This window comes from Carcharhinus amblyrhynchos, chromosome 10 (assembly GCF_965287045.1).
Source record: "Carcharhinus amblyrhynchos chromosome 10, sCarAmb.v2.hapA, whole genome shotgun sequence".
Classification (NCBI taxonomy): Eukaryota; Metazoa; Chordata; class Chondrichthyes; order Carcharhiniformes; family Carcharhinidae; genus Carcharhinus; species Carcharhinus amblyrhynchos.
The window spans coordinates 77,895,877-77,914,259 of NC_137333.1; the positions used below are offsets into that span (position 1 = coordinate 77,895,877).

Here is an 18,383-nt window from a genome sequence, read left to right on the forward strand (position 1 = left end):
GGAAAAACAGAAAATGCTGGAAAATCTCAGCTGGTCTGACAGTATCTGTGGAGAGAGAATAGAGCCAACATTTCGAGTCTGGGTGGCCCTTCGTCAGAGCTATGAGCAAAGGAAATCAGTAGAGATTTATACTGTGAGGGAATGGGGATGTGGGGATGGGTGGTGGTAAACCAATATAGGAAACACATCTCCAAAACCTGGGTGTAAAACATGGTTGATCCAATTCTAGAACTTCACTTCCACAGAGAGGTTTCTCCACTCCCTCCCCTCTTCCCCAACGTTTCTTACGCTGTATAAATAGGTAGACAAAACATGAAGAGTGAAATTCTCCAGCCGTTCATGCCAGTGGGATTCTCCAGTCCCATCGGCAGCCCGCCCCCACGCGTGAGTTTCTTGCCAGCGTGGAGTGAAATCAATGGGAATTCCCATTGACAGTGGTGGGATCAGAGAATCCCACTACTAGCAAAACATGTGTCACCTTCCCTGAGTACCCTTGAGGGAACATTTTTAAGAGTCAACCTCATTGCTGTGGATCTGGAGTCACATGTAGGCCAGACCAGGTAAGGATGGCAGATCCAAAAATGTGTTGGTTAGGATGATTGGCCATGCTCAATTGCTCCTTAGTGTCAGGGGGACTAACAGAGTAAATACGTGGGGTTACGGGGGAAACACTCAGCTGGGGGGGTGGCCAGAGAATCTCACCCAAGGACTGTTAAATCACTTTGATTGTCTAAGAAATCTATTGGGCCCCCATATTTGGGAGGACAATGGCATCATGCTGTTGTCAATGCACTAGTAATCTAGGAATCCATAGCAATGTTCTGAAGACTGGGGTTCAAATCCCACCACAGCAGATGGAACTGGCACCAAAAGTCTGAGAGTGACCAAAAAACCATTGTCAATTATCACAAAAAAAATTGGTTCACTAATGTCCTCTAGGGAAGGAAAGTATTGAATTCCTACAGTGTAGAAGGAGGCCCTTCAGCCGATTGAATCTGCACCGACAACAATCCTATTCAGGCAATATCCCCGTAACCCCACGTATTTACTCTGTTAGTCCCCCTGACACTAAGGAGCAATTGAGCATGGCCAATCATCCTAACCAATACATTTTTGGATCTGCCATCCTTACCTGGTCTGGCCTACATGTGACTCCAGATCCACAGCAATGAGGTTGATTCTTAAAAATTCCCCTCAAGGGTACTTAGGGAAGGACAGTAAATGCTGGCCCAGCCAGTGATGCCCACACTTTTCCTGAATAGAGATGTTAGATTTGTGATTTTCCTTTCTGCTGGGACCTTGCTAGAATCTAGGGCATGCTGAAAAATTATAACCATTGCATCCACTATCTCTGCAGCCACTTCTTGTAAGGCTCTAGGATGCAGACCATCACGTCCGGGGGAATTGTCAGGATTTATTCACCAATAGTTTACCGAGTACTTTTTCCTCATTTTTGCCTCTTGATTTTCTACTATTCTTAGGATGTTTTGTGCCCTCTACTGTGAAGATAGACACTAAATACTTCTTTAAAACCTTTGCCCTTTCCTTGTTTCCCGTTATTAGTTCCTCAGTCTCATCCACTAAGGGACCAGTGCTCACTTTAGCTGCTCTGAGCTGCATGTACCCTCCACCCCCTGAGTCTCTGACACATTTGCAATCAATGTCTCACTGTTGATATTTTAATGTAGGGCAGCAATCTATCGTGCAGGTTGCTGTCTTTAGATGTTTAGTTCAATTTTAAAACTTTATTTCTTTCCCCTGTTGGTCATGTTCCTTTAATTCACAACAACTGACCTCGACACAAGGCTCCAAAATACTTGCAACCAGTCCCCACAACACAAGGAGTGGAGAGAGAATGCGGATGTGGTATTATTCTCCCTGTGGACTGACATCTATATTTCAGGATGACGCCAGAGCGTGGTGACTCTTTGCGAGTTATGTATGGTACGATTTGTATGCATAGCATGCAAAACAATACTTTTCCCTGTATCTCAGTACGTAACAATAATAAATTAAATTTTTTTATGTACTTGTAGAAGCTTTTAGGGTGTTTTTATGCTTCTTATTCATTTTTTCTCATTTTTTTTAAGTCATCCTTTGCTGGTTTCCAAAACATGTTCTGATGTTTTATCCTATCTCAAATCTTCACTGCATTACAAGATTTTTTGTTCAATTTGAAATGACCCTAGCTTCCTTAATTGGTTGCAGAAGTTGGTATGGAGTCTTCCTTTCTCATATCTTTGTTGAGAGTTGTGAAATGTCCTCTTAAATATCTGCTATCGCTTCTCCACTATTTTACCTTTTAACCTCGTTTTCCCAGAATGGGAAAAGGAAAAGGCAGGGGAATGTGGAAAAGGCAGGGGAATGGTACTAACTGGGTAACTCGTAACTGGAGCCAGTGCAGGTGCGATGGGTCGAATGACCTCTTTTTCAGCTGTACCGTTCAATGATGAGAATGATACTTAACAACATGTATTTATCCTTGAAACTTTACCAGGTCCCAGGTATCGACCTTACAAAGAAACTCCTTTGACACCACTGGGGTTTGTACTAACAAAGGGTGTTGAGAAATATCGCCACCCCATCCCCCCCAAACCACTTACGTTAGCCTTCTTCCGCTGCCTGCAATACAAAAAGAATCGGAAGTTTAACCGATAGAGAGATAAGGAACTGGACAACTTTTCATTCTCAATCCCCTCTGGCACCGGCAACGTTACGGAGCTTGAACATGGATATTGCTATCTTGGACAATGTGATCTTTCTGGGCACCGTAACTGTGCTCAGTGCCCTTCAGAATGGTAAGGAAAGTGGTTTTACCTGTAAACAGAGTGCACATCCGTATTGCAATGAATGCATTTGATTCCCGGAGAAGAGACGATTTTAATGTTGTTGATTAATAATAATGAGTTCTTCTGTCCTCTTTTGCAGTATTCTTTGCGTACAGGGTGCAGAATGAATCACTCCATAAGCGTTCGGGACAAACAGCCTTCGAACGGGTCAGTGTAGCAAAGTAAGTCCCCTCATCAACCGCTTGCTACAATGTAGGGGAGGAAATCAAGAACCGTGTGCACTTTATTTCAAATAACAAGACTGTTTTTAAAATCAATAGTGGCATATTAAAGTAAGATGGAGCCTTCAGACACTTTACAAAGGGTGAAATTGGTTAACTCAATCCCAACACCAATCATTACTGCCACTTGTACTGAATGAGTTCCCATTGAATAGCTCCGAAGAAGGGTCATCCAGACACGAAATATTGGCTCCGTTCTCTCTCCACATATGCCGAGATTTTCCAGCATTTTCTGTTTCTGTCCCAATCCAAAGATGTGTGGGTTAGGTGGATTGGCCATGCCAAATTGCTCCTTAGTGGCAGGGGAATTAGCAGGGTAAAAACGCGGGGGGATAGGGGTGGGATTGTTGTCATAGTAGGCTTGATGGGCCGAATGGCCACCTGCTCTACTGTAGGAATTCTATTATTCGATTATTATTCTAATATTCTTCCATGAATCCCGGTTACAAAACAAAGCGATACGTTCGGATGGGGAATATAGATTCTATTGGAGATGAAATACTTCCAGGTTCCTGTGAGTTATAATACCCAGTTTCTAACATTTTCTCTCAATATTATGAAGCAGAATTTTAATTTCGGTAAGGCAGCTTTCTCAGTTTCCGTGGTGTGAAGCTGTTTTATTGGGTAACCACGGTAATAATTGCAGGACAACTACCAATGGTTGCAAAACCCCCTCTGTTTAATCTTGAGGCTGAACATTTTGATTGTAGGAAAGGGGGTTAAACATTGAATGGCGACTTAAACTATGGTAAGGCTCAGCTAAACTAAACCTGGAGTCCAACTTCAAAGTAGCTAAGGATAAATTGTAAATCTGCGTTAAGAAAAAGTAAACTGAGTTTTAAAATCTCTTCGAATTATGTTTTAATTCTGAGGCCAATCTGTGCTTAGAATCAACTTTATAGACTACAGGTTGAATTCAATTTGCCTAATTGAAATTTTGGCAGTTTGACAATTAACTTCTTTCAGATTGAGTCCTATTGAGAGCCCTACTGTAACAACAACAACTTGCATTTATTTAGCACCCTTTAGTATAATGAAACATCCCCAAGGTGTTTCACAGAGACAGTGTAAAACAAAATATGACACCAAGCCAAATAAGAAAATATTAGGGCAAATGACCGCAAGCTTGATCAAAGAGATCAAGGTAGGTTTTAATGGGCGTTATAAATGACTATTTAAGGACAGTGAGGCAGAGGTGTATCAGTGAGGGATTTCCAAACTTGTGTCTAAGCAATTGAAGGTGCAATCATGAAGGTTGGTGGGGTTAAATTTGGAGAATTCAGGAGGGTAAGATCAGAGGAATTCAGCGGAGGAGATTAAGGGATGGTGGGGTCCTGTGAGAGCTTAGAGGGTTTTGGAAACAAGGCTGAAAATTTTAAAACTGAGCTGTTTAAGCAGGAGCCAATTTGATTAGCCACCAAAGGATCGATGGGGAATGGGTTCAAGTTCTTTTAAAAAAATTGAACTACACAGAACCTAGTTATATTGATGTAGGGTAGTTCATTTCTTAGTAAATGAAACAAAATTAAACCCAAAAGCTTCTAAATTTCACAGTAAATTCATTGCAATGTAAGCCTTACTTGTGACCAATAAATAAACTTTAAATGTGCCCTTTGCACTGAAAGGAACCAGTTTAATTTTAACAGTCAGAGAAGATCTGCCAACTGACAATGGCATTTAGTTCAATTTAGGGACAAGGCCAGTATTATGACCGAGACCTCGCAGAATATTGATTTGCACTGCACACGATTTGTGTTCAAAATGCTATCATTTCATTTTGCAAAGGATCGGCCAGTTTTGGGTGAATTTATGTAAGTAGCAGTATAACCTAATGGAAACTCTTTCCCCATCAAATTCAAAGGTGCCAAAGGCTTGACTTTTTAACCTACTCTTTATTTTGTGCTTTAACTTTTTCTGTAAAATGTAATTATTGGTTAAAAGCTCTTGTTCTTTCAAGAAAAAAAACTAGATTCTCCTTCCTACATCTACTGAGTAACTAATCTTTCAGAATCAAGCCCAAAGACCATTTATTCAGCCAAAGAGAAGAAATGTAAGGTTTGCCCTCTTTTGAGACCAGCTCAATGTCTGATGTATAAGAATGTATCAAAGCAGGAAGAGCCACTGTTAGCATGAGTAAAACTAATCTTGGTATGGCAAGTGTTAAATAATTTCCAGTTAAATCAAAATGTATCAAGGGTGGTTTATTTTTTCGTCTGCACAATTGCACCTGAAATTTTGAATATGCATACAGCCACATGACTGTTATTCAGAGGAAGTGAGGAATGGGGAAAGAACATTTAGGTATAGTATTCCAATCAAGTAGAATTTAAAGTGCAACGCTACAAAGTAACCAGCTCAATTAGAAAAGTAAGGAACACAGGTTGTCTTAAAATGCACATGTACATTTCCCAGCATCTGAGATTTAATGAGTTGATAACATGTAAAAGATGTTGGGATCAAGAAAAGAAATTAAGAATCGAGGTTTAATGATCCTGCACAGTCGATGACAGAATAAGTTAATGCCTCACAGCTGATGATGAGCTTTGACTATTACCCTGATTGAGATTCCAGGTTATTATCACTTTCATTGTCACTATAGCTTTCAATTTGAGACTGGGTGGCACAATAGCACAGTGGTTAACAGTGTTGCCTCACAGTGCCAGGTACCTGGGTTCAATTCTGACCTAGGATAACTTTCTGTGTGGAGTTTATATGTTTGTCCCATGTCTGCATGGATTTCCTCTGGGTGCTCCAGTTTCCTCCCACAGTCCAAAGATGTGTGGGTTAGGTTGATTGGCCATGCCCAATTGCCCCTTAGTATCAGGGAATTAGCAGAGTAAATATGTGGGGTTATGGGGATAGGGCCTGGGTGGGATTGTTTTGGTGCAGGCTTGCTGGGTCAAATGGCCTCCTTCTGGACTAATGTTACCATATTGTAAACTTTCCCCTTTTAAGCTTGAACAACTAGCATAACTAGTTTAACCTGATGCAACAAGCAATGAAAGGATGCTACATGCCCTTTTTAAAGTTTTACCTTTTTTGGCATAATTTGTATCAGGTGCTATCTTCTAGCTAAGAGGTTGTGTACAATGACTATTCTTTTAATTTCCGGGGTACTGCTGTCTAACCTTCTGCATCGTGGCTTGATTCAATTGCCTTCTGACTCAGTATTTCTAAAGAAAGAGCCTGGCCTCACTCATTAGACTCTGTTCATAATCTTTGACGAATCATGAATTTGGGAGGCAATGAACTCACAACCTGACACATTGTGACACAGATTAACCTCCAACCTCACTGTTTAAACTGAAGCTAACACTTCCCTCAGCTTGTAAATTCATGCCAATTTAATGAGCTCAAAAGATTAATTCCTGATAGGTCTTGTCAGGGTGGATGTGGGAGAGGAAGTTTCCTCTTGTAGGAGAAACTGGAACTGTTTAAAAATAAGTGGTCACCAATTTAAAATGGAAATAAGGCATTTTTTTTTCTTTCAGCGGGTTCTGAGTCTCTAAAATTCTCTTTCTGCAAAGGTGGTGGAAACAGAGTCTCCGAATATTTTAAAGGCAGCAGGATAGATTCTTAATAAACAAGAGGTTATTCATTATCTGGGGGAAGACAGAATGCAGATTTAAGGTGATTATCAGGTTAGCCATGACTTTATGAAATGGAGGAGCAGGCACGAGGAGCTGAATGGCCTAATCCTGCTTCTTGAAAAGGGGTGGCACAGTGGCACAATGGTTAGCACTGTTGCCTCACTGTGTCAGGGACCTAGGTTGGATTCCTGGCTTGGGTCACTCTGTGTGGAGTTTGCATGTTCTCTGCATGTCTGCATGTGTTTTTCTCTGGGTATTCCAGTTTCCTTCCATAGTGCAAAAGATATGCTGGTTAGATGAATTTTCCCCAAACAGGTGTTAGAGTGTGGCAACTAGGGGATTTTCATAGTAACTTCATTGCAATGTGAATATAAGCCTACTTGTGACACTAATAAATAAACTTAGAATTTAAACTTTTTGATTGTATGTTCAAAAATTACCCAATTCTGTCAATCACTAACTTTACTATTCAGTACTTAAGAACATAAGAACATAAGAAATAGGAGCAGGAGTAGGCCATCTAGCCCCTCGAGCCTGCCCTGCCATTCAATAAGATCATGGCTGATCTGTCGTGGCTCAGTTCCACATTCCCGCCCTCTCCCCATAACCCTTAATCCCCTTGCCTATCAAAAACCTATCAACCCGCGTCTTAAAAATATTGAGCGAGGCAGCCTCCACCACTTCAACGGGCAGAGAATTCCAGAGATTCACCACCCTTTGTGTGAAGAAGTTCCTCCTCAACTCTGTTCTAAACCGCCCCCCCTTTATCCTGAGGCTGTGCCCTCTAGTCCTACTGTCCTTTCTGAGCGGGAAGAGCCTCTCCACCTCTATCCTATCCATCCCATTCATCATCTTATACGTCTCAATGAGATCTCCCCTCATTCTTCTAAATTCTAACGAGTACAAGCCTAGTTTATTCAGCCTCTCCTCATAGCTCAACCCCCTCAACTCCAGTATCAGCCTAGTAAACCTCCTCTGCACTCCCTCCAAGGCCAAAATATCCTTGCATAAGTGTGGCGACCAAAACTGCACACAGTACTCCAGCTGCGGCCTCACCAGTGCCCTATACATAATTAACTTCTTTGCATTTAAATGCCACAGGTGTGGTATTGGACAAACTGAAAGAATTTACCTAGTGGTCACAGACTGACGGCATTGAATGTACATTTCACATCCTGAATTTTCACAAGATGAGACCAATCTCATAAATCCTGGAAACAGCTGGATGCTACTTGTCAGATGCAGAACATGAGCAGGAAACTTTGAAAAAGGGATTTCCTCTTTTGCAATGAAGTTGTACTCATTTTTAAAGTCTCAACTAGCATGATGCCACATCCGTTTTATCTCTTGTTGCATCAGACCACCGTGTACTTTAACTGGTTGCTTGAGAAATGGAATGTTTTTCTTCTTCTTTACAATTCATGTGCACACGGACTATTTTTGCAGAATTATTCTGCTCTTGTGATTTTGTCCCCTTACCTCTCTTTTAATGAAGATGGTACAATATAGTGCAGACGTGCCTGAGGACCCCCAGGTACCCCACACAAAGAGCTATTGCTTTTATATAAACCTAGTTGTTAAGTATTTTGTTTATAGCAGTGGTTGCAACCACGCATAACGCTATTCCCACCAAATACCAATTCCTGCAGTTCTGTGATTTTTTGTCAAGATTGACAGAACAAATCCTCAAGTTAATATCTCATGTCGATTTTCCTCTCCTTCATTCATCTGGGCACCAGCTAGACACAGTGCACCTGAAGTGTGTACCTCCTGATATGTCTGGAATTTGGCTGGATTTTAGGTTCAGGTTCATCCCTACAATGTAAAATGTGCAGCTTCAGTTGAGTTTTAAGCTCCATCTCCTTTCCATCACTAAGATTGTCCACCACTACTTCTATAAATTTGCTTGCCTCAGCCTTTACTGCACTCCAATTGCTGTTGAAACACCCCCAGCACTTGAATCTCCCGTCTTTAGAGCTCTCTCCTATACAAATTCCAACTCATTCAGAACTCTGCTTTCTATTTTTCATTTATCTTTCATTCCTGTCCTTGTCAGCCTTCGTTGGATAATCCCAGAACAGATCAGACTAAAACTCCTATCCTTGCTTACAAATCCTTCATGGTCTTGCTCCACGGTTTCTCTGCAACCTCGTCTAACTGTATATACTAACTGGACATCCTCCCCACGATCCCTCAATTCACCCATTCTGAAACACTCACACTAACAACTTCCCTCACTACCTTCAGAATCCTCAACCAACCTACTTCTTCAACAGTGCTTTGTATTACTTTGTATACTTTGCACATGTTTTTCACATGAACGGTTGTGAATGTTTTTGGTACGCGAGTCTTATATAAATGTAAGTTATTTCTAAACTGTAAATTGGTTGGCGCTGTGGCACAGTGGTTAGCCTCACACACCCAGAATCTGGATTCTCTTTTGGAGAATCAGTGCAGACTCGATGGGCTGAATGGCCTCCTTCTGCACTGTAGGGATTCTATGGTTCTAACATGGCGCATTACTGTGAAAATAAAAAAAAAACCAAGAAATAATACTAACGTCTAGAACTCATTCAGGGTGTGATATTATGACCTTGTCCCACGTGATTTTCAGCAAAGCAAGGTGGTAAGATCAACTGGGAGGTGGAAAATCAGAAAGTCACCCAGTTTTTCACCTCCCCCAATCGTACTGGCTCTGTTCTGCTGGCAAAATTGGCTTTGCAGCCATATTAATGACAACTAGCATGTCATTCATGAGTCCTGGATGCTATTGTCCTGACTAACCTTAACTACCTTGTCGGTTAAAGTTCTCCCCAGCGAGAATCGCAGCTGATCTCCACCAACAGAGACCAGACATGATGGCCTCGCCGGGGGGATCAGAGGCCATTGAAGCCCCCCCTGTGGCTGGGGGGCAGGGCCAGGCTGTGGCCCTGGCACTGCCTGTCTGGCACCCTGGCACTGCCCACTGGGCATCCTGGTGCTGTCCACCAGGCACCACAACTGTGCCAGGGACAGTGCCAAGGGGATAGGGTGTGAATGAGGACAGAGCCTGTGGGGTGGACCTATGCTGGGGATAGAGGGGAGGGGGTGGCAGCAATGGGAACTCCACAGGGAGGAGATGAAATGATCAAAGTAATAAAATGGTCAAATTATTGTTCATAAAGTCAGATTAATTTTCAGACTCCTAGAATATTTTTCTTTTTATGGCTGAATTTCTCTTCAATGTTGCATTTCCCTGTCAGTTTTCTAGTTTAACTTTCTTTAAAGTTGGATCACTATTACCTTGTAAGTAGACTTTTGTTCAACCTTCCAATTTCCATTTTCTTGTTTTTAACTTCCTCATTAACAGTAGCTTCCATCTTTGGGTGAGGAAGGTACATTTTAAATGGATCCTTCCAGTGAAGTCCAGCATGTGTTTTTATTATTCATTCTCATCCCATGGCAGTCACTGGTAAGACCAATGTTTATAATCCACTCTGGGTTGTGTTAACAAGAGGACATTTGGTCTCCTTGAACTGCTGCAGTTCATGTTTGAATCTCTGTAGTGGTGGCCTACAGTTGAATGGCTGACTAGCTCACTTCAGGGAGGAGTCAGTTGCATTGGTATGAGATTGGAGTCACGCACAAGCCAGATTGAGTACGGGCAGCAGATTTATTTCCTGAAATCTACGTTGGGATCTGAACGAGTGTCTCGTTTTGTCCTCAGAAATTGTCACTACAGTTAGTCTTTTACTTTACACTTCTATATGGCGAGATTGCAACCTGACATGATAGATGTGATTTTTCAATTCAAGTGTTACTTCTCTTTCAATTTTCCTCCTACTTCTTAAATACATGAGTGCAAATTTCATTTCATGCATTATCTGCAAGCCTCTAAGTGAAATACTATAGCTACTGATAAAAGCAAAATACTGCGGATGCTGGAATCTGAAGCAAAAACAGAAAATGCTGGAAAATCGCAGCAGGTCTGACAGCATCTGTGGGAGAGAATAGAGCCAATGTTTCAAGTCTGGGTGACTCTTTGTCAGAGCTACTGAAGCGTATAGATTAGCTAACTGAATCTGATTTGGTTCCAGTGAAAGGAAAGGTCTGTACGATATTGCAAATATCTGGGGAGGTGTGCACATTAACAAGTGAATTTCTGATGCCATTATTTGTTTCAATTGCCTAAATGAACATTGTGACCCAATAATTTCAATAAACATAGAAACATAGAAGGTAGGGGCAGGAGGAGGCCATTTGGTCCTTCAAGTCTGCTCCGCCATTCATTACAATCATGGCTGATTCTCCAACTCAATAGTCTAATCCTGCTTTCTCCCCATAATCTTTGATCCCATTCACCCCAAGTGCTATATCATGTTGCCTCTTGAATACGTTCAACAAAAGCTGTAATTGGACATTGCACCTTAGAATGGATATATTGACGTGGGAAGAAGTAAGCACAAATTCACCAGGTCTCCATTGAAAGACCATGAAGAGTGATTGCATAAACGGCAAGTTTCTGCTGGACCATGAAGGTGGGGCGGGGGGATGATTGATTAGGATTTTGAAATAAATTGATAGAGGAGAAGCAAATAAACTTTGTCTGCTGGTGGCCAAGTCTAGGACTAGGGGATGTCACCTCCAGACCATTCAAGAGAAAGTTTATAAATATTTCTTCATGCGAAGGGTGATAGAACTGTGGAAAACCAAAAACAAAACCAGTAGATGCTAGCTTAATTAATAATTTTAAATCTGAGATCCTTAGATTTTTGTTGCTCAAGGATATGGAGCCATGACAGAAGATGGAGTTAAGTTCCAGGTCAGCCCTTATATCATTGAATAGCTGGAATAGGTTCAAAGGCTGAATGACCTACTGTTCTTATGTTCCTGTAATGCTGCAAGAAAATTCATGATGCCTTTGATTATATTTTCTGTTTTGTTTTTAGCCGTAACTGCATTGAGGTTTATCCCACGTTCCTGGCTTTGCTGTGGACTGCTGGACTTTTCTGTAGTCAGGGTAAGCTGCCTGTAGTTTGTGAAGCGAAAACCACATATTTCTGTTGTTGTCTTATTTCATTTATTTATCTTAATGTGCTCATTCAATGCCTCTGATGCTTGTTATAGATAATTCAAGTCATTTGAGTCTACAGTAGCATTTTCAAACAAATTCAAGCAACATTATTGATTCTTCTGCAACAATAAGGGGAATCAATGACTGGCTTTGCCTTACAAAGTACTAATCCTTACTAAGGGATTGCAATGCTTTACACTGTGAGAGTAATGGATGGCATTTCAGCAGCACATCCTTCATTAAAATCTTCAACAACATTCAATAGCATTGGATTTCCCCCCATTATATCTCCCCAATTACCTCTAAAATGAGGTGATGTAACAGAGGAAAAGAAAAGATTTCAGATGGCATAGTGGAAGTCCAAAGATTTGCAGGTTAGGTTGATTGGCCCTGGTGAATTGCCCCTTAGAATCAGGAGGAATAGCAGGGTGAATACATGGGGTTAAGGGGATAGGGCCTGAATGGGATTATGTTCAGTGCAGACTTGATGGGCTGAATGGGATTCTATGATAAGAAATCAAGGGAAATGGTTTGGGAAAGCAAATACATTACTGTCCCATTCACCACCCCACTCTCCCCGCCAGCCCCACAGGGAAGGTCTCTGGTTGTTGCTTCACCAACTGACTGAGGAGCTACAACCTGGCAGCCTGCTCAGTTTTCAGGCCTCCCCCTAACTTTATTACTGACCCCAGAGGCCGCCAGCACGGGGATGATAGTAACCAAAGGCGCGATAGCAGGAGATGAGCTTTTAGGAGGGAGTAAGCCTGACCCTCTGTTCCCTCGGTTTACTTCCTTAGGGCTCAGCTCAGCCTGAATTTAAATCTTCAGATTGTTGTGGCTTTGTTGCTCTTTAAATGGTTGTCCCATTGTAGCACCACCTGCACCTTCCTCTTTCTGGGTGATTATCTTCCCCTCAGTGAAGAGATCCCACTGGGAACCCAACCATTGTACTTAAAGATGCCCAGCTCAGGGAACTGAGCTGGAAACACTGAGTGGCTGATGTAATAGTTAGAATGCTCATCTTGATTCACCATCTTTACATCTGTTATAATATCAGTCTGACAAATCAACAGCTTTGAAAAGCAAGACTAACAGTTTTGAATAAAAGTTTCAAAGTTTATTTATTATTATCACAAGTAGGCTTACATTCACACTGCAATGAAGTTACTGGGAAAATCTCCTAGCTGCCACGCTCCAGTGCCTGTTTGGGTACACTGAGGGAGAATTCAGCATAGCCAATGTACCTAACCAGCATGTCTTTCAGACTGTGGGAGGAAACCAGAGCACCCAGAGGAAACCCGTGCAGTCTTCGCATAGACAGTGACCTGAGCCGGGAATCGAAGAATAATAAGCCTAGCTTAGCATTTACAGTTAATCTTGCAGCTTCAACAATGATACCCTGGTCTCATACACAAATTTCCCCAAAAGTATATTTTATTCATAGCATTTTTAAAAGGACATTACATAACAGTACACATGTGTCAGATGGATCAGTTGCTTTCATTACAGTACATGAGCAGCAGGACAGCACAGTGGCACAGTGATTAGCACTGCTGTTTCACAGCTCCAGGGACCCAGGTTTGATTCCCAGCTTGGATCACCTTCTGTGTTTGCACACTCCCCTGTGTCTGCATGGGATTCATCCGGGTGCTCCAGTTTCCTCCCACAGTTCAAAGATGTGCAGGTTAGGTGGATTGGCCATATAAAATTGCCCTTAGGTGTCAGGGGGACTAGCTTGGGTAAATGCATAGGATTGTGGGAATAGGGCCTGGGTGGGATTATGGTCGATGCAGACTCGATGGTTCAAATGGCCGCCTCCTGCACTGTAGGATTCTATGTGAGATACCTCACTAGACCTGCTATTACATGCTATATTTACAATGTATATTTACATTTCACATCAAACATTTTCTGATGCATTTAGCCCAAGAGGTTTACATAGTTTGACCCCCTTGGTATTGTATGCCAAGATATGGAGATGCTGGTGTTGGACTGGGGTGGACACAGTAAGAAGTCTCTCTGCACCAGGTTAAATTCCAACAGGTTTATTTGGAACCACAAGCCTTCAGAACACTGCTCCTTCATCAGGTGAGTCTATCTCAGTACTCTGAAAGCTTGTGATTCCAAATAAACCTGTTGGAATTTAACCAGGTATTGTGAGACTTCTTACTGTGCCCACCTGAGTCCAAAGCCGGCATCTCCACATCTTGGTGTACAGTGGCAGCAGAGCCTTAGACAGTGGCCTTTCTCAGTTGAATCTTTGCAATGGCTGCCCCAGGTTTTAGTGCATCCTTCAACTTATATAATCCTGGACCTTGGCATGTGCCAGTCTGCAACACTCGGTCATCACCAGCTCTCTGCACTGGAAGATCAAGGAACATTTTTCACCGAGTTGATGGTCCACCAGCAGCAGTTTATGTTTAACTTGGGGTGTGTCCCCAGGAACATTCCACGGAGCACAGAGTCCTGTGTTACGGAACCACTCAGGATGAACCTCACAAAAACCACTGCATCTCTTTAAAGAACTGCTTTACAAAGGCTTATTCCAGAAGGAGGTGGGCCACAGTCTCTTCTGTCACAGCTTTTACAAGGACAGCGTGTGTGGGTACCAAGACTCCAAATGGGTTTTCTTTCAAACCAGTTTGAAAGTCTGCTTAAGGAACAATCCAAAAGGATCCACCATCTCATTTTCTCACAGGGCATCAAGAACATTGCATGTGGGCTTTTATACTTGTGGCCAAAGATGTTTTTCTGCACTAAGATAAAGCCAAATATTGTAGATGATGTAATCTGAAACAGAGACAGAAAATGCTGGAAAATTTCAGCAGATCTGATAGTATCTGTGGAGAGAGAACAGAACCAACATTTCGAGGCTGGATGACCCTTCATCAGAACTGATGAACCAACTCTGACGAAGGGTCCTCCAGACTCGAACCATTGGCTCTATTGTTGACGGTGGCAGCATTGTTTATGTAGGAACTGAGTGCCTCAGCGGCCTGAGATTGTTACCACTTATGCCCACATCCTTCCTGATAGACTCAGCCAATGGTTTGATACAGCACACAAATGATTCAAGGAAGAGAGGCTAGTATTGCCTGACTCCAGGTTAAATCTCTTAAAAATTCATTCATCTAGATTTAGTTTTTTCATCTTTCTCTAATCATGTGCTTAACTCTGGAGATGCCCGCATCATGAAGCTCCATTCATAGATATGAGCCAGGATTCTCGAGCCATTCACACTGGCAGGATTCTCCAGCCCTGCCGGCAGTGCACCCCTGCCTGTGGGTTTCCCACTGGTGTGGGGTAACATCAGTGGGAATTCCCATTGACAGTGGAGGGACCAGAGAATCCCACCGCTAGCAGACAACATTCCACCTCCCACTGGCGGGAAGCACGCGGCTGGGGAATCTCGGCCATGGTATCCATTTATTTTCCCGGACCATTTGCTTCTCCGTGAGGTTGAAGAATCTGTATTCATGTCATTTTTACATTGTTTTTGGAGCTCGTCTGCCAACATATAGCAAATGATTAGGAAAACCAGTGAGGTAATTCAGCTCTGCAACCTTTTATACACTTACTTTCTATCCAGATACTGACCAATCTAAGTGAAACTTAACCTTCTTAAAAGAGACACACAGTAAGGAATTGAAATGAGCCAATTTTTATTATGAAACACAAACTAAACTGCTTTTTAGCTCCTTTATTTTCCCTCTTGGTGGAGCAGACCTGATGGGCCAAATGGACTATATCTGCTCCTACGTCTTATGGTCCAATAGTCAGGCCTTTAAAATGTCATTCCTTTACGGCTCCATCTATCTTGCTCATGTTGATGTAACAGCATAACCTCAGTGTAATACCTCTGTCTTTGGAACTTCGACAGTCTCTGTCTATTAGCTCTGGTTGTGAAAGGTGCTTTTTTACTCATACCTGCAGTTCCTATCATTCTGAGAATCGGTGCCTTCTGTTTTCGGAGAGCTCAGTCGGATTGTTGCAAACACCGTTTGTAGTGACCAACATTTACTCATGGTTTTAGATGACCAACATTCCGAGTAACTAACACCACTCTGTGATTTCTCTCCTGTCAGCTCCTGCAGCCTTCGCTGGATTGTTGTATTTGGTGGTGAGACACAAATACTTTGTGGGTTATCTTGGAGAAACCAGTCAAAGGTAAAAGTTCATTGTTCTGCCTCTTTTAATAAATACAAATCTTCTTCAGTCAAGATGCTTTGCTCGAGTGCTATTTTGCAGTTACATTTTGAAAACATTCCCATCACATGGTCTCATTCAGGTCACTGTGTCGTGATAAAGGTGCCATGGTTCCATCACAAACTGGCAAGTGAACCTTGGGGCAAGATGTAAAACAGACATTTGATCCCATCCATTTCTTGCAGGGCGAGTTAAAATTACCCCAGATATTCAGAGACGATACAACTCAGAATCATCAGGATACTTACTACCTGCTTTGAGCAAATCCAAGTCCATTCAAAACTCAACACTGGGGTTTTGTTCATTAGAGCAAATCAGAATACAGAGTAACATGATAGAATTGCTTTGAATTATGTAAGGCTGGGGCAGGGTGATTGCAACCAAACATTTTTGAGTATTTGAGGTCCCAGGAAGTAAGGGAGGAAACCAGAGCACCTGGAGGAAACCCACACAGACATGGGGAGAATATGCAAACTCCAGTGTCTGAGCGGAGCTTGCACATTCTCCCCATGTCTGTGTAGGTTTTCTCCGGGTGCTCCAGTTTCCTCCCACACTCCAAAGATGGGCGGGCCATACCAAATTGCTCCTTAGTGTCAGGAGGTTAGTAGAGTAAATAAGTAGGATTATGGGGATAGGGCCTGTGTTGGATTGCAGTTGGTGCAGACTTGATGGGCTGAATAGCCTCCTTTTGCACTGTAGAGATTCTACGATTCTATAGACCAACACTTGATGCTCCTTGGTGTCACCTGCACCGGAATCAGACAGGTATGGCTGGTGAGATCAGATGTATTTGAGCCAATAACATGTTTGGTTCCCATTGAGGGACTAGGAGTGGGACAAACACGTTTAGGGAATGTCGGTCTACGTCCCAGCTTTCTTACTTTAAAGCCTTGTAAGTCAGGCAGATAAAACTACCAAGAAACTGGGTCTTAGGGCTAGAATCTAACGTATCTGGGTCTTGAGAGGAAAGGGATGAGAGAGGCGAGAGTTAAGATATGGGTTTTTATTACTGCTACTGTTTGATCAGTTGGCCTTTTGTGAGGGCAAAGCAAGTGTATTACTGCTCTTCCAAAGATGGTTCATCGACCTGAGTGAGGTGACTGAGGACTCTTGAACTCAACCAGGATGATGTTACAGCTGTGCACTTTGTGACAATGAGTTCTGTTTCTTGCGCGAGCGTATCGGGTAATTGTGGGAGCATGTCTGCCTCGCTGCAGACAAGGCTCACCTTCAGAAAGTGGGCAAAAATGTCTGTTTTTCGAATGAGCTGAAGGTAAGTCATTGTTGATGTATGTGCACTTAGTGTCACAATTATGCAATATCAGTATCTTAGATGCTGCATCTGATTTGTTCATACTGTTAGCCCTGTAAGCAATTTTATGTGTGGATTTTGACTTCTACAAACATATTCAATGATTTTCCGAAGCTGCATCTTTAATTGCTTTTCATTATTTTTACAGCCTTCCTGGTTTCTTTTTTGGAAAACGTTTAATAGCATTCTTGTTCATCATGGCGGCTGCTGGAATCGTCAACTATGCAACAAACTATTTATTTGGAATCAACTTTCTGTTTTACATTCAAACAGCCACAAAAGCCTCTGCTGCTTTGCTTCTTATTCCTTAATTGAGTAACACTTAAACTTGAATAACTTCAATCAATTGGTTACATGTTTAAGCAAATCCTTCGTGGTTTTTTATGAAAATGCTAAGTACAAATTTTAAAAACCATAACATTTCTTATGACATACTAATAAAAATCAACTGAAATGTAATTATTATTTGGGACACCATGTACGTGCATCAAGGCACAACATTCAATAGAATCAGAGTTATGTTACATGGCGTGGGTTATGCAGTTTTTATATTATAGCTAAAGAGTATAGTATACACAAGACCTTACTATGCCTTCAGTAGTATGGACAGCCACTTCATGAGATGGTGGTTGACTGCATGGCAACAGGTAAAACACTTCTGGTGTAAATGCCACACATGCTAATGTCCTCATCTAAATGGCGTCTTGCAATTGGAGGCACAAATAGATTGCTCCAAGAAACCAGGACTATGGATGTGAACGTGGAAAGATTGTGGAACCTTACCTTCCGCAAGACTCCAATCACCTCAAGAAAAGACTCCTTTTCTCCCTCCAACCCCTCCTCGATTGTCGCCAATCGTGACTCAGTTCACAGCCCTCCCTCCCTCCACTAAGCTTTTCCACTAAGCTTTCCCACTCATTTTCCCATTGGGCCTCTTGCCACTTGCTTTTGATCCCACCCAGCAAGGACATCGCTCTGGGCAGCCGGGAGCCTTGAGATTGGTACATTCCTGGCTTTCCTGAATCTGTCAGCCAATCGCAGTCTTCTTCTTACCTTCCCATTAATATGGGAGGTTTTTAATATCTTTGGAGCAATTTCCTATCCCTCCCAAAATAACAATAAGAAGTCTCACAACATCAGGTTAAAGTCCAA

General features: G+C 42.2%; 1 protein-coding gene across 2 annotated transcripts; it reads left to right on the forward strand.

Annotated features, from left to right (window-relative positions):
- Positions 1 to 2,676: 2,676 nt before the first annotated feature.
- Positions 2,677 to 18,128, forward strand: alox5ap (arachidonate 5-lipoxygenase-activating protein). Of its 2 annotated transcripts, none has more exons than XM_080197931.1 (5): positions 2,677 to 2,798; positions 2,929 to 3,010; positions 11,589 to 11,659; positions 15,799 to 15,880; positions 17,380 to 18,128. In XM_080197931.1, exons 1-5 carry the CDS (start codon positions 2,729 to 2,731, stop codon positions 17,540 to 17,542), a joined length of 468 nt encoding a protein of 155 aa, XP_080054057.1. In that variant the 5' UTR covers positions 2,677 to 2,728; the 3' UTR covers positions 17,543 to 18,128. The 2 variants fall into 2 exon arrangements, with proteins under 2 accessions (XP_080054057.1, XP_080054058.1); XM_080197932.1 differs by having other exon boundaries at positions 2,752 to 2,798; positions 2,929 to 2,996.
- The last annotated feature ends 255 nt before the right edge of the window (positions 18,129 to 18,383 follow it).